This window comes from Nyctereutes procyonoides, unplaced genomic scaffold (genome assembly GCF_905146905.1).
Source record: "Nyctereutes procyonoides isolate TBG_1078 unplaced genomic scaffold, NYPRO_anot_genome, whole genome shotgun sequence".
Lineage (NCBI taxonomy): Eukaryota > Metazoa > Chordata > Mammalia > Carnivora > Canidae > Nyctereutes > Nyctereutes procyonoides.
Window position 1 is genome coordinate 7019068 of NW_026575033.1, and position 14977 is coordinate 7034044.

The 14977-nt window shown below is 34.8% G+C and overlaps 1 protein-coding gene across 4 annotated transcripts in view; it reads left to right on the forward strand.

Moving 5' to 3' along the window:
- Positions 1-14977, forward strand: part of CDK8 (cyclin dependent kinase 8) — a 115427-nt gene that overhangs the window by 85266 nt on the left and 15184 nt on the right. For all 4 annotated transcript variants that reach the window (XM_055317346.1, XM_055317347.1, XM_055317348.1 and 1 more), the window contains exons 5-6: positions 9568-9625; positions 11819-11950. In XM_055317346.1, the coding sequence (XP_055173321.1) occupies positions 9568-9625; positions 11819-11950 (190 nt within the window). The remainder of the gene's footprint in view (positions 1-9567; positions 9626-11818; positions 11951-14977) is intronic.

A 14977-nucleotide genomic window follows, 5' to 3' on the forward strand; every position in this document is an offset into this window, starting at 1 on the left:
AAAGAATACTATGCTCTAAGTAAATGAAGCTCATTTAAAGAATGCTAGGTTGATTTAGTATTTGGAAACCTATTAACAGAGTTCAAAATACTAGTGCTAAGAGAACACTGATTATTTCAATAGTTGTAAAACTTTGGCAAAATTCAGTATGGAGTATTATTTGACAAAATTTAATATTCATTTCTGGTTGAAATTCTTATAAACATAATAAAAGAAGGAAACCTCCAAACACGAGAAGTACGTATATCAAATCAACAGCCATTAACCTTCTGACCTTCTGTCACTACTTATTTAACAATGTTCTGGAGCTGTTCTGGACCAGAAATAACCTAGATAACTATTATAGGGGAGGCTTCATAAAATAGGGTAAATGCAGTAGTACTGTGCATTTATTATTTGTTCACTTAACAGTGAACAGGAAGCAAAAGAGCTTTATAAGATATTTGTATTAAATCTAAATAATATAGATTTAGAGATATCTAGAATTATGTCCATCAAGATGTTTGTAATGGTTTAACTCTATAAGATGAGATTTCAGGTAAATTTCATATCCTCTCTACTTTCCTATATTTTAATTTTCTACAACACTGTGTATTTTTATTACTTTAACTTTTAAAAACTGATACTAAGAATAAGCATTTTTTTAATGTCTAAAAGGTATAAATGACTAAAATCTAGAAGATCAAAACTACCAGGGGTGTTTCATAGGGCCATTTAGAAAAATAACTTTGGGGGCACTGTCCACTCAAGAAGGGCAGCCTAACCCCAGGAAATTTTTACTTCAGAATCACTATAGCAGTGAATCACTGTTGACAGATTATAATGCTAGCTGCCATCGTAATTCTCATTATAATATATTTAGGACCTTACATATCAGGCATCATGCTTATAAGCCTTTTATGAACATTTGTCACACTTAATATCTGCAATGATAGTTGTCATTATTTTTATTCATATTTTATAAATGATGAAGTGGAGGTTAAGGCCACACAATTTTTTTTTTTTAAATTTTTATTTATTTATGATAGTCACATAGAATGAGAGAGAGAGAAGCAGAGACACAGACAGAGGGAGAAGCAGGCTCCATGCACCGGGAGCCCGACGTGGGATTCGATCCCGGGTCTCCAGGATCGCGCCCTGTGCCAAAGGCAGGCGCCAAACCGCTGCGCCACCCAGGGATCCCAAGGCCACACAATTTAATGATTGGTGACACCCCTGAGTTTTTTCAGCCTTATTCTTAACCACTTCCTCATTTTCTAAAGAAATCTATCATATTCAGAAAATGTTTAGGGGAAAAAAAAAAAGTTTGGTCTCAAATCTGTGTCTGTTCAAAAACAAAATTATAGTATCAGATAAAGTATATTTTATTTCAAAAGATTGAAACGCATTTTTTAATGACAGTGATTAAAATACAGCAAAGAATTTATGGTTTGTTCAATTTGACAATTGTACAAAAGGATATAGAAATATATATAATTGTATACCTTGCCCTTTTTCCTCTCAGATTATGAGAAAATTTATCAAGTAAAGAATGAACAAATATTGTAGAATAAAGCAAGTGATGTGATAGAGTTGCTTGGCAATTAGAACTGCCTAAAAATATATATTTTTTAAATAAACATTCACTCACAAAATTATACTTCTAGCCATTGTGTACTAGAAGATAAAGATTTGTGGTAAGTACTTACAAAGGCACAAATTCTGCATCAGTCTTTGAGAACACAATAAGATAAAGTTAGAAATAAAACCAGAACTATATTTCCTTAACTATTAGACATCATCAATTGAAAAAATATGCTGTTTAAGACACAGAATTTGGAAGTACAAAAGATACTCTTGAGTTAAATGTATACATCCATCGCAGATTGCAAGACACAGTCACTGTCAGAATTTTTGAAATCATACAAGCAAGCAGAAATACATCTTTTCATACCAATTGTTTGAAAGGCAAATAAAAAAACCAGAAAAACTTTTGAAACATGTTAGAAAAGTGAGTAATAACAACATTATATAAGTTAAAAACACCAAGATTAACCAAAAATCAGACCACAAATGACATTAGCAGTTAATTCACTATATATACTTAGCACACATATATATGCAGTTTGTGTATAAACATTTTTAAAAGTCCAGTTTCACTGGGAAAGTAATGCAACAATATTTAGAAGCTGCCATTTTTGCCTATCAAATAATAGTGCTCAGTTGTACACTAGCAGTCTAATGTAGTGGTTTCAGAGGACAGACTCTGGAACCAAACTACCTGTATCTTAACTCGTGTTCTATTGACAAGTCAGTATGAAATGGTTAACATGAACTAAGTTCAGCTGAGGCTTTTATAGCCTTTGTCATCTCATTTATAGATTGGAATAATAATACATGCTGATATGGAGTAATTGTGAGGATTAAATGAGTTAATCTATGTAGAGGACCTAGCATATAACTAACATGTATGTTGCTGTTGTCATACTGTTGCTTCTAATACTATTGTCATTTTAGAGATAAAGATATTTTATCTTCAAACTAGACCATATATTAATTGGCCCTGCCTTTATAACTACCTTTCCTGCCAGTCTGCCCCTGCTTATCATACTCTACTCACAAAGGCCTTCTCAAGGTGCCTGGGTGGCTCAGTCAGTTAAGACATCTGCCTCTGGCTCAGGACATGATCCCAGGGTCCTGGGCTCAAGCCCCATATGGGGCTCCCTGCTCAGTGAGGAGCCTGTTTCTTCCTCTCCCTCTCCCTTTCCCTTCTACGTTCCCCTGCTTGTGGTTTCTCTGTTAAAGAAATAAATGCTTTATTGAATAAACCAAGCTATAGAGTTACCTCAGAGACTTCTTGTTTTTCCTTTGAACTGCAAAGTTCATACATAACATAACACCTACATAAATAATCCTTTCTTCTCATCCTTCAAATTCCAGCCTAAGTGTCACCTTGAAAGGCCTTCCCTCACCATCCTATCCAAAGTAATGCCCCCATTTGTCCTTCCCTCACCACCTATTCAGAATAGGACCCTCATTCTCTCTAATGGAATAGTATTTTTTTTCCTTTTTTTTAATAGCATTTGGTAAATTTCTAATTTTTTATGTATTTGTTGATCTTTATCTAATGTCTGACTTCCCTATAGACCCGGACCATGTCTATTTCTTACTATCTCATGGCAAGGATAGTGCATGATAGGTGATATGTCCTCAGTATGTTGAATGAATGAACATTAACTGCTATGACATGAGTTACAACCTAGAATCTATCAAGAGCTTTAAAAAATATTCATTCCTTTTGATCTAGCAATCCTACTTTTAATAAACTCTCTTAAGGAGATTATAAAAAATGGTGAAAGGCCATCACAGCATTATTGATAATAGTGACAAATTGAAAAAAAAAATACATGTCTAACAGAAAATAATTGTGCAAATTATTACATGGAGGAAAGATGAACTGTTGTTGCCATTTAAAATTATGTTTATGGTAAGTTTAAGTAATATTGTTATGTTGTTACAAGAAAAAGCAGACCACAACAGAGTGGCAATACTGAATGAAAAATACATCAACAAAAGAAAATGTACCAATATATTATGATTAAATATGGATAGTAAATTGTGCTTTCTTAATCATATTTGAAAAAGAATAAACTTTTCTAAAAGATCATATATTCTAGAAGGAAAACAATGTGTTTTTCTTAAGTATCAAAAGTATTTAAAAAATTGAATGAATACATTCACACTGTTATAAGAACTTACTATGTAATAAACCAGAAGTTATTTACAATAAACAAAGGCATCACTCCTTAGTATACTAGGGAGAAGTATTTTCTTGTCTATAACAAATTTTTTTTGTTACTTATTTCTTAAAACTACACTAAAACCCATAGAGATCATAGGATGTAAAATGTATATTTAAAAATTAGGGTATTTATTCTAGCTTTAGCTGGAGGTAAATTCCTAACAATAAATTTGTAACTATTACTAAAGATACAGTAGACCTGCTGAAATGTAAAAAAACACTAGTAAAAATACTCTTAGAGAATATAAAATGTACAGTTTTTAGCAAGAGGAAAGCAATATATTAGAAAAATGGCAAAAATAACAATATAACTTTACTATCTAGAATAAGTTACTATTATGTATCACTTAAGCTAATAAAAATTATAAAATCTTACAGGCACACATTGCCTTTGGTTTTGCAGATTGGTTTTATCACACTTAATGGTATTGTTTTTATAAAAGAATGTTTATAAAACCGATACTTAAACCCTTAAAGGGCAAAATTTGTTAATGTGTATCAAAAAACTTTAAAAATGTTTATAACCTTTACAAAGCAATTTGACTTTCTAGGAATCAATCATAGGCAGATTCAGAAATGTTTGTTATGGCATTATTTTTCTTTTAATAAGGAACTAGGAACAACCTAAACATTTAATAGGAGCTAATGGATGTAAGTTACAGTGAATCCATAGGATTCATAAGGATTATGTGAGAAAAGTAATTTCCAAATTAAAAATCTTCATGATATATTAGTGCCGAAGGGGTACAAACAATATATTTAGTATGATGCTATTTTTTAGTTTTATAAAGAGGAAAAAAACCCAAAAAGGTAACTTGAAATGTTTGTGGTGGTCAGAGACTATAGATGCTTTGTTTTCAGTCATCTGTTATCAAGCACATTGTCCTTTTTCTTCATTTCCCAGGTTATGTCCATTGAGCACATGCCCACTTTTGAAATTTAAAAAACAAAACAAACTTCTAGTTTTAGAACAATAACGCTATTGATATTTTTTGATCTGATAATTCTGCTTTGAGATTTCATCCCAAGGAAATTACCTGATGTATATGTCAGGGTGTTTTGGGGGTAGCAGGGAGGCAAGTATAAATTATACAAATACTGTCAATGAGAGCATCGTCAGGGTTGGTGCCAGAAGTGGAGGTTTGGGGGAGATACAACCAGCTGTCTAGTAATAGAGGAATACAATTTAGTTAGTAAAAGTAATGTGCAAACATCCAGATTTGTCCAGAAAATAATACTTGAGAAGACAGAACACAAAACAGTACAAACAATAGTTTGTACTATTCACTGATCACTGTTATACTAGCAAATATATAAATTAATATTGTTTAGAATAGTTTTTGGAGTTAGTGATTTTCAGATTTGAATACAAACTATAATTTTTTTGGTAAAATTTGGTTAAATTCTTAATAATGACACTGGAACTGTTCTGAAAAGTAAGAGATTTTTGATATCCTGTCTCTGCCACTTAATCTCTCTCCCTTGAGATGTGTGATCTCAATATTATTCAGCTTTCTAGTCTTCAAGATTACTTAAAGTTATCTTTTTTTTTCTTAGTGGACATTTTATTAGATTTTTTGCTTGAACTGTGTTATGCCTTACCTTACACCTATTTTTGTTTTACAAAATACAATTAAATAAATCTAACTTGGAAAATATATTTCTATGTACAAGAAAATATACATGTATATATTAATATGTGCACATTTTTATTAGGAATAAATATGGCTGTGCCTATAAATTTAGTATTAGAGGTGAAATTCATAGCTCAGAATTCATAGCTCAAGAAATTCATAGCTCAGAAGAATAAGGGAAAACTATTACAAAGACATCTTCCAGATCTCATTCACTGGGTTTCCAAATTTCTGACTCAACTACTTAGAACATTTCATTAAAACAATTTTTTAAATTACTGAATATATGCCTACTTAAGTCTTTGTTGCCCAGGTTTGAATCTCTCATATGTATGTATCACAGTTCATTTTTTTCAGCATGTATGATAGTAAAAAATGATTAACAACCGAACTGAAAGTTACTGAGTATCTAGAAAATGTGCCACTAGGTTGTGGTGTTTACAATGTTTGTGAAAGTTAAATTCTGAATAAATCTTAGAGAACAGCACTAATAATGGTTTCTTTTTTTTTTAATTTTTTTTTTTTTTATTTACTTATGATAGTCACAGAGAGAGAGAGAGAGAGAGGCAGAGGGAGAAGCAGTCTCCATGCACCGGGAGCCCGATGTGGGATTCGATCCCGGGTCTCCAGGATCGCGCCCCGGGCCAAAGACAGGCGCCAAACCGCTGTGCCACCCAGGGATCCCTAATAATGGTTTCTTATGGATTGCTGTTTTTTTCATAGATCTATCAAGAATGAAATTTTCCTGTTGACTCCAAGTTTCTATCTTGCCTTGACACCTTAGTGCACATATGAAGACCCCATTTTCACTCCCAGAATAAAAAGGTCTTAGTAGTTATCTAGGTTGTATGCCATCATTCTCCACTTCTGCATCTAAGTCAGATATTTCTGATTGATAATGGTGGCTTCCTGATCAGCCCAGTTCCTATCTTTCTCAAGATAGAGCTCCCTATAGTCCTTAACTTTTTTTTAATGTGGGAAAGTATTTAAGGTTTTATTTATTTATTCATGAGAGCCAGAGAGAGAGGCAGAGACACAGGCAGAGGGAGAAGCAGGCTCCTCGCAGGGAGCCCGATGGGGAACTCAATCCCAGGACTCCGGGATCACGACCTGAGCCAAAGGCAGACACTCAACCGCTGAGCCACCCAGGCGTCCCAACTTTTTTTTTTTTTTTAAGTCAGGATTGACCCCTTAAATGAAACCACTTTGCCATCACTGCTGCATGCCATGAAAATAACAGGAGGAGGGACCCATTGTTTATAAATAGTGTCATTGAAACAACATAGCACCATTCTCCTTTGTGACTATATAGCCTGCCCAAACTGAATTTTAAATTCACTTATAGAAGTGGTGTTGATGTTGGCTTTTAGCCCTGAGCTCTGCTTCTTATCATACAAAAGGCAGCAAGTTGCCTAGGAAAGTGATTTTTAGCTATTAACTAGCTCTTTGGCCCCAAATCCTTGACAGAGAAACTGTTTATTCCCCCAACCAGTGCTAAAACCCTGGTTTGGAACTTGACAGTCTGGTAAGTTACCCAACAAAAGGAAGAACAAGGGAAGAAGTTTTCCACCTATATCTCGTAGTAAACTCATCTATACCACTCACCCTAGGGCTTCTTCGATATGGGCCCCGCTACTGAATGAGTAGGAAAGCAGAAAAGAAGAAAGATGTCCATGTTGTGCTCTGCTCTTGCCAGATACAGAGATAGTATTTTAGAATTGAGCACTTAAGTCCTGGAACAGTCCATCACAGCAAACCAGTTAATCAGTTTATACCTTTGGAGAAGGGAGTAGGATTTGGGATGTAGTGGAAGAGCAATGGGTGGCAGAAGGGTCTTTAACTTTTAATTATATGTGACTTTATAATTTGAATTGTTTATAATCAGAATGTATTCAAGTATTATTTATGTCATTAAGTAGGGGGACAGAGAATCAAATTATGCCAAGTAACACAGAGGAATGATCTTTGGGGGCAGAAATAATGGGATACCAATGACCTGGTTTTGAAAGGTCTAGTCACAGGACTCGGAAAATGGCAGGGGGATGTGGGTGGTGGCAGGGGGGTGGAACAAATTGATGGGAATAAGCTTGCAGATGCCTTGCATCCCCTCAAAAGGACATTGGATCTTATTCACAGGTGGTGAGAGACCAGTTAAAGTAGAAATAATGTTTTAGTAATAATAAAGCATAGCAAGAGCATTCAAAGACATTTTTGAAAAGGTTCATCCATACCACTCTCACTAACTTTGTTCTTCTACTCATGGTACTTTTTTTTTTTAACCTATTGGTAATCACAGTCTTTATATCATTTTGTGTTCTGTTTTCACTCAATCTTTCAGTAATTTTCCATGATAACTACTATGGAAGATTTTAAGCAAGGGAGTGATATGATCAGCTTTGTCTTTTTGAGATGTTACCTTGGCAACTTTACAGAAGATAGTTTGGATGGAAGAAGAATCGTAATGAGGTTAAAGAGTAGAGAACGTGTTCAAGAGATATTTAGGGAATTCTACTCCAATAGACCATAAGAAGAGAGTTCTAGCAGAGAAATGGAAGTTTCCCCCTGATCCCACATTGGTGGTTGAGAGCAAGCTCTGTTTCTCAGCCGAATAGAAATGCTGCCAGATGCCTCTTTGGAAAGCCCTCCTCTGCCTTCAATATTGTACGCTAGTCTCAGAGATATGATTTCATTTTGAAGTAGGCTGAGCTGAGAGTCTCTGCAGAGTCTAACCCAGTGGTGACTAACAGTGCACGAAAGCAATTTTACTTGTGCTAGGCAGCACTTGCAGGTAGCCCACAAGGAATAGCATTAATGCTGTACTTCCTTTAGGTATTTTGTCAGTTATTCTAGTGGCCAGGAGTGTGTGTGTGTGTGTGTACAGTCTGATAGAGGTTCTCAAAATTTTTTTGAATGAAACCGTTGTTGACTGAAAAACTTGCTATGTAAAGTTACTTTCAAAATGATATATTAGGAAGGGAGCACTTGCCTTAAAACATGGGATAGATTCTGCTGCTGCCTACTCTTATAGATGATTATACTTACAGGGCAAGTCATGTAATGTCTCTAGTGCCCAGTTTCTTCACCCTTAAAAGCGTAGGAATTTGTAACCTCTGAAATGTATATGCTACCGTTTCAGCAATTCTTTGCTTTTTTGCTAGGGACAAAAAATTTTTTCATCTGTAAGTTACATTTTGTCAGTAATAACATCGAGGCTGTTACTGAATATGGCTAGGGAAGCCTATGAACTAGTTACCACTGTAGATAGTCTTCATTAACATTTTTAATTTTAAGGTTGCTTTGAAGGGCATTGTAATCTAATTTCACTGTTATTTAGCAGACTGGTAGAATTAAAGACCAAATAAACAGGCTAGCAGAGTGAGAAAGGTTTGGGGGTTGCTCTCCCCCCACCACTTCCTCTCTGTCCCACCCTCTTCTCTTCTTCCCTCTTCTTCCTTCTTGCTGAGGAGGGCACAAATCTCACATGTCAGTGTAGTAGATACCACATAGCAGATTGTAGATGATAGTTAATCCTGTATATTTTTAGAGACTTTAACACTGTTTGAAATTTTACTTCTATAAAATCTTATTTTAAGTTTTAGCTTCTTTTTTTATTTAAACGTAAAAAATCTCAAAACCAGATCATAGAAAATTCCTCTTCACTAATCCATTTAGAAAAGACTTTAGTAAATTGATTTTTCTATAATTTATTTGTTTAAACATAGGTGCATACTTTGCATTTCCAAAACTAAAAAGATAACCAGCTGGCTCCTTCCTTTGCTATTCAGAATTAAGCCATTTGTGAAGATACATTTTCCCTTAAAATTGCAGGACATTTTATATAATTGAAAGAGTTGGAAGTAACCACAACATTATAGCTTCCTGTCAGATGCTTCACAGTAGTGAGCACAGACTAAAAAAAGGGCCAAGAAAAGCCTTATTAACTCTACCTGGAGAAAAGTGCTATCTCATTTGGGCCTTCATGAAGTTTGCATATCGCTTTGCATAAAGTTTCTTTGGTGACTTCCTGTGTTTGATTTTAATTTTTGAGTAAATGAGATTTTGTAAAGGTGGATTTATGTTATATTAATATATTGTCTGTTGTAAAGCAACCACTACTGTCTACTGAAAAAAATCACTATTTTGTTTCCACAGAAACCTGCTAATATTTTAGTTATGGGTGAAGGTCCTGAGCGAGGAAGAGTAAAAATTGGTATGTTTTATCTTTGATAAGTCACAATGTAGCACTCTTGTAAAACTTTTGCAGGCACCTATATCATTTCTAACTTTTGCTGTAATAATATGTGTATATTCATGTAGTTCCTGCTTGATCAAAGCCATTTCTAAAGAGTTTATGTTAAAAATGAAAAATGTTTCACACTCTTAAAAGGTGTCAGACAATCTTTAGGGCTTGAAGTGTTCTAATTATAAAACAAGCTGTGGATGTTTCTTAGAAACCTTTGCCTTCATTAAAAATAGCCTATCAAGGTGAGTGGCTTCTATCCAACATTAGAGGCCAGCCTCACCTTTAGTCACAAGGACTTATACAGCACATTAGTGATTATAGCATCACTTCTGTTCACCTGAGCCAGATTACATCAGAACATGTACTTCTGTTGACCTTGTCAACATTGGAAATTATAAACTAGGAAAACCACGAAGGCTGGATAGGTATAGACTCTCAAGTGTGAATGAGCCTGCTGATAGAGGGCCTCTGCCTAATAGGAAAAAAAAAATAACAAGCATTCTGTACCTTGGCATATTTTCTAATAGCTCTGTTTCTTTATATATCAAAACAAAATTTTACCCAGTTCTGGCCTGGCACCTATAAGGATAGAACTGAATTTATTTATTCTAACTGGTTTTTTCCATTGTCATTTCTAAGTTGTGTCTGTTACATTTATTTAGTTTGTTTCCTGTGTGGGTAGAAGAAATGTTGTAACTAAATTATGTTAATTTAAAGGCAGCAGGATTCTGGGAGTACTTTTACAAAGTAATTTCTGATTGCAACATTTAATATAAATTCAAATTATCAGTTAATTTGTACCACTTCCCCAACAAAGAAAAACCTAGGTATTCCTAACGCCTCCTTCCTCTCCTCCCCAGTAAATTTCCCAAATCTCACTTTCCACTTAGACTCTCAGAATACTCTTTTATCATACAAACCTTGCAAATTTTAAATATCACAAAAATTTGATGCACCTCAAAGTACTCCTGGGTCATTGACTCCCTTTGAGAGCCAGGCCCTGTCAGTACTTACTCTCTAGAGTCACCAGATGCCTGTTAAGTCCTTATTTGTGTTTTTAAAAAGTCCGATTTGGTTGCATCAAGTTCAAATGTAAGTTCAAAGTGTGCAAATTGGAAAAGACCTAGTCAAACAGTAGTTACAGATGTATTTTTACTATAAGATTTGAGGAAATTTTATACAACAAAATCTAGTTTGGAATTATATGATGTTAGCAGGTTTGGGGGGATATTCATGCTTAAAGCATTCACATTTAAGAAGAAATACTATTTTTTATATAAACCAATATTTAGTAATCTGAGTCATGGTTTTATCTTTACCAAATTTCTGTGGTTTTTCTTTTAACCTCTATAATTAAGTAGATTAGACAAGGGCCTACTTCATTAAAAATACGTATTAAGAAAGCAAAACTAAACAAATGATTGATGAATCTCGAAATTTTTGATAGATGGTATGAATAAGTGATTATTCATTCATGTGTATTTAATAAAAGCGATGTGTAATGACACTAGATACTAAGATGAAGACTGTTTTTGCCTTTAAGATTACAGTGTAATAGGATGAACAGCCATGCCTGAATAACTACACTATATATTAAACTGTGTCAAATGCCACAGCTCTAGTTGTGAGCTAGGGTTTTTTGACATTTGTCAAATCATTTAATTTCTTCTTCTGAAAAAAACTTTTTTTCCTCTAGAAAAAGGAAGTGATTGAACTATAATGATCTTTTAAAAGGTCTTTTCCAGCTTAAAAATTTTACTATGATTCTTTAAAGTTAATAGTATTCAACCCAAATAAATGGGGGGAGATAGTGGTGTTAACTTACTGTATAGTCAATGTCTGATTCCCCGGCGAACAGGCTTATTGATTCAAATAATGGGAAGCTGTACTGTAACGGATGTAGTTTGTCAGTGCTTGCAACCAGTACAAGGAATGGACACGCACCTTAACTACCCTGTCTCCAGTAGTGGCATGACAGGTGGGAAGAAATCTGCCCAAGGGCAAAGGGTCACCCTGCCTCTAGTAGCAGAGCGTGTCCATAAACCAGGTTGAAGAGTTCAGCAGTTTCCCCATCTTCCTAAATAGTAGTGGTAAAATTAGAGTAATCAGTTATATTGGTAAAAATCTGTTGACTTGACCTTATTATTATCTGTTTTCCAGCTGATATGGGCTTTGCCCGATTATTTAATTCACCTTTGAAGCCTTTAGCAGATTTGGATCCGGTGGTTGTGACGTTCTGGTACCGAGCCCCAGAGCTACTCCTGGGGGCAAGACACTATACCAAAGCTATTGGTGAGTGCAGCTCACGAAAAATCTATCACCTTTCAGAAATGACTTTGTTGTTGTAAAATACACATATTTCTATATATGTGTATATAGAAATAAGTCAAATAATACAGAAGGTTAAAAAGTACAAGCAAAATCTGTCCTACAATTCCACTGCCTATAAACCCCACTATTGCATTAGGAATGTATTATTCCAGGCATCTCTCTCTGATAGATAAATAGATGTTTTAAAGCTTTTTAAACATATGGGATCATACGATGCATGCTAAGTAAAAATGTATTTTAAATTTTACTTGAAAGAGAAATAAGCACAGTAAAATTTCTAAGCCATTAAACTGCAGACTGATGTTTGTTTCACCAAAAGAAATATTTATTTCTAAAAGATCCCCTTAGAGTTAAGGGGGAAAAATTATGGGAAACAGTAGGAATTTAGGATATCTTAATTCACTTTTCAATTTTTGATTGTGTTGATTACCTCCCTCTAGGAAGAATTAGGAAATTAGTACTCTTTAACTTCCCCACCTGCCTCTCAATTTATAAGCTATGTGAGAAATATCGTTGTCATCATTATTATCATTACTACTACTTTGTTAATGTTTACGACACTTATTTTCTGTTTGCAAACTGTAATTCCCACAGTTCATACTCATATTATATACTGTAATGGACTCGGTGTTCAACTACCACAGTCCTTTTACCGCATCTTTCCCATTACTAACATCTTTATTCTGCCTCATGTTATTTCATTGAACTTTATCATTGCATACTTAAGTGCTTTGCTTTTCTTTTTCCCTGTGTTGTATGTCTTTACTGTTTACCTAACTTGTTCTGTGTTCTCCAGAATGGCATTGAGCCTGCTTTTGTTTTTTTTTGTTTTTGTTTTTGTTTTTGTTTTTTTTTTTTTTTGTTAACTCCATCCTGAAGTCTTCTATGGTTTGCTGTATTATGGATTGATTTTTATCCTGACTTTTCTTTTTTTTAATTCCTCTGAGTTGGATATAATTCCTTGCAGGCTTTATTATTTTGCTATAACAATATCTCAGCTTGCTTTGGAAGGGTGTGTTGGAAGTAAATTTCCTAGTTCTTATATTTCTGAAAAATGCCTTTGTCTTACTATATCATGCAGTTTGACCAAGTTTAAAATTCTAAGTATAAAAGGACTTTCCCTCAGTATTTGGTGATGCTCTTCCATTGTCTTGTAGCATCAGTGTTGCTAATGAAGACTCCTGCCAATCTTATTCTTATTCCTTGATGGACTACCTGGGTGGTTTTTCTTTCTAAAAACAAGTAGGATTTCTTATCTTTATATCTCACAGTAATGTGCTGGCCACTTGGTAGGCACATTCAGTCTGAAGGTCATATCGCATATTCCATGTCTGTGGAAAACTCCTACACTAGTCTTTTGATTTCCTCCTGTTTTCTATGTCTTTCTTTCCTAAACTGAGTGTGAGCAGATGTTGGATGCCTCAGGTTGACCCTTTATACCACTTTTCTTTTGTTCTTCTGTCTTTGTTTTGTTTTGTTTTTTTAAGAACCCCTTCTTATGCTCTATCAGTTTTTTATATTATTTTATGTAAAGAAAAGCTTCTCAGATGTCTGTGAGGACAGTGGTAACAGTGCTTTTTAATTGTAATTTGCTGTATTCCTGGAATAATTTTTTGTGTTTTCTTTATAGGCTCTCTTTTTATTTATATGGCTTGGTCTCTCCCTTCTACGTGGCAAGTGTTCTTCCCCTGTTTCTTGACCCTTGATTGTCTCTTGATATTTAAGAATCAGGTTACAGAAAAGTACTTAGGAACTTTGTGTACATAGATCATAGGGCTCGTTGGCTGGCAGATTTTCGGGTGATCTAGCAGAGAATACCATTAATGAGGGGATCCCCAAATGCTTAGCATGCACAAGTCTTTGTCCTGAGGACATTCAGATTCCTTAAGGGAAGAGTCTTCCAACTTTGGGCCTAAGTTTCATGTACCTGGTAGCCCCAGGGCAGTGAAGGGAGCGTTGGGGAAGGATCAACTGTTCAAAACACAGACTTTATAGCTGGTCCTCTAAGGACAAAATCTTCCAAATTGTACAGGACAATCCTGCTTCACACTCAGTGATGATACTGTGTCTAGGGCCTTCTCTGAGCTATTCTGTCTGCCTTCCATCTTCCTGAAGTAAAGTGTTCTTATGTATCTCTGCCTAGATCAGGTCTTCATATGGCCAGTCTCTTTTTTTTCTTTTCATTCAGATCTTAATCAAAATACTACCTCTTCAGAGAGAACCTTAGTGATCACAGTCTAAAGTAGTCATCCTGCCTTCCCTATCCCACTTCTATCTTACTGCCTTAAAAGCATTGACTAGTATCTAAAATCCAGTAAAATAGATAGACCTTGCCTCGCTGGTCACCCTAGTAGGCCAGTGCCTACATGGTACACAATGATAACTTAGTACTCTGTTGAATGAATTAATGAATGAATCTTGTCCTCAGTAATCTCCTGTTCTTTTTATTACTATGGATATATGCCTTTATTATTTTTGCTGCCATTTCAGTGTATACCCAAGAAGGGAAAAGAAGAAATAAAGAAGAAATACTTATGATCATTCCCCCATCAAAAAAAAAAATTATTTATTTATTTATTTATTTATTTATTTGGCAGAGAGAGAGAGAGAACACAATAGGCAGAGTGGCAGGCAGACAGAGAGGAGAAGCAAGCTCTAAGCAGAGAATGTGATGTAGGGCTTGATCGCAGGGCCCTGGGATTATGACCTGAGCTGAAGGCAGATGCTCAACTGACTGAGCCACTGAGGCTCCCCTCATTCCCCCATCTTAATCTTGAACCCAACATGTCTTTCTTAAGAAAATCTTTATATTCACTAATCTTCATAACTACTTTGAGATCACATTTCATTTTATAGAAAAGTAAAGGTAGATAAAGTTAAGTCAGTTAGATACAGGACTTCTCTGTACTATATTTACAACTTTTCTATAAATCTAAAATTACTCCAGAATAAAATGCTTATTTTTTAAAAAGTCAACCAGAAGGAAAA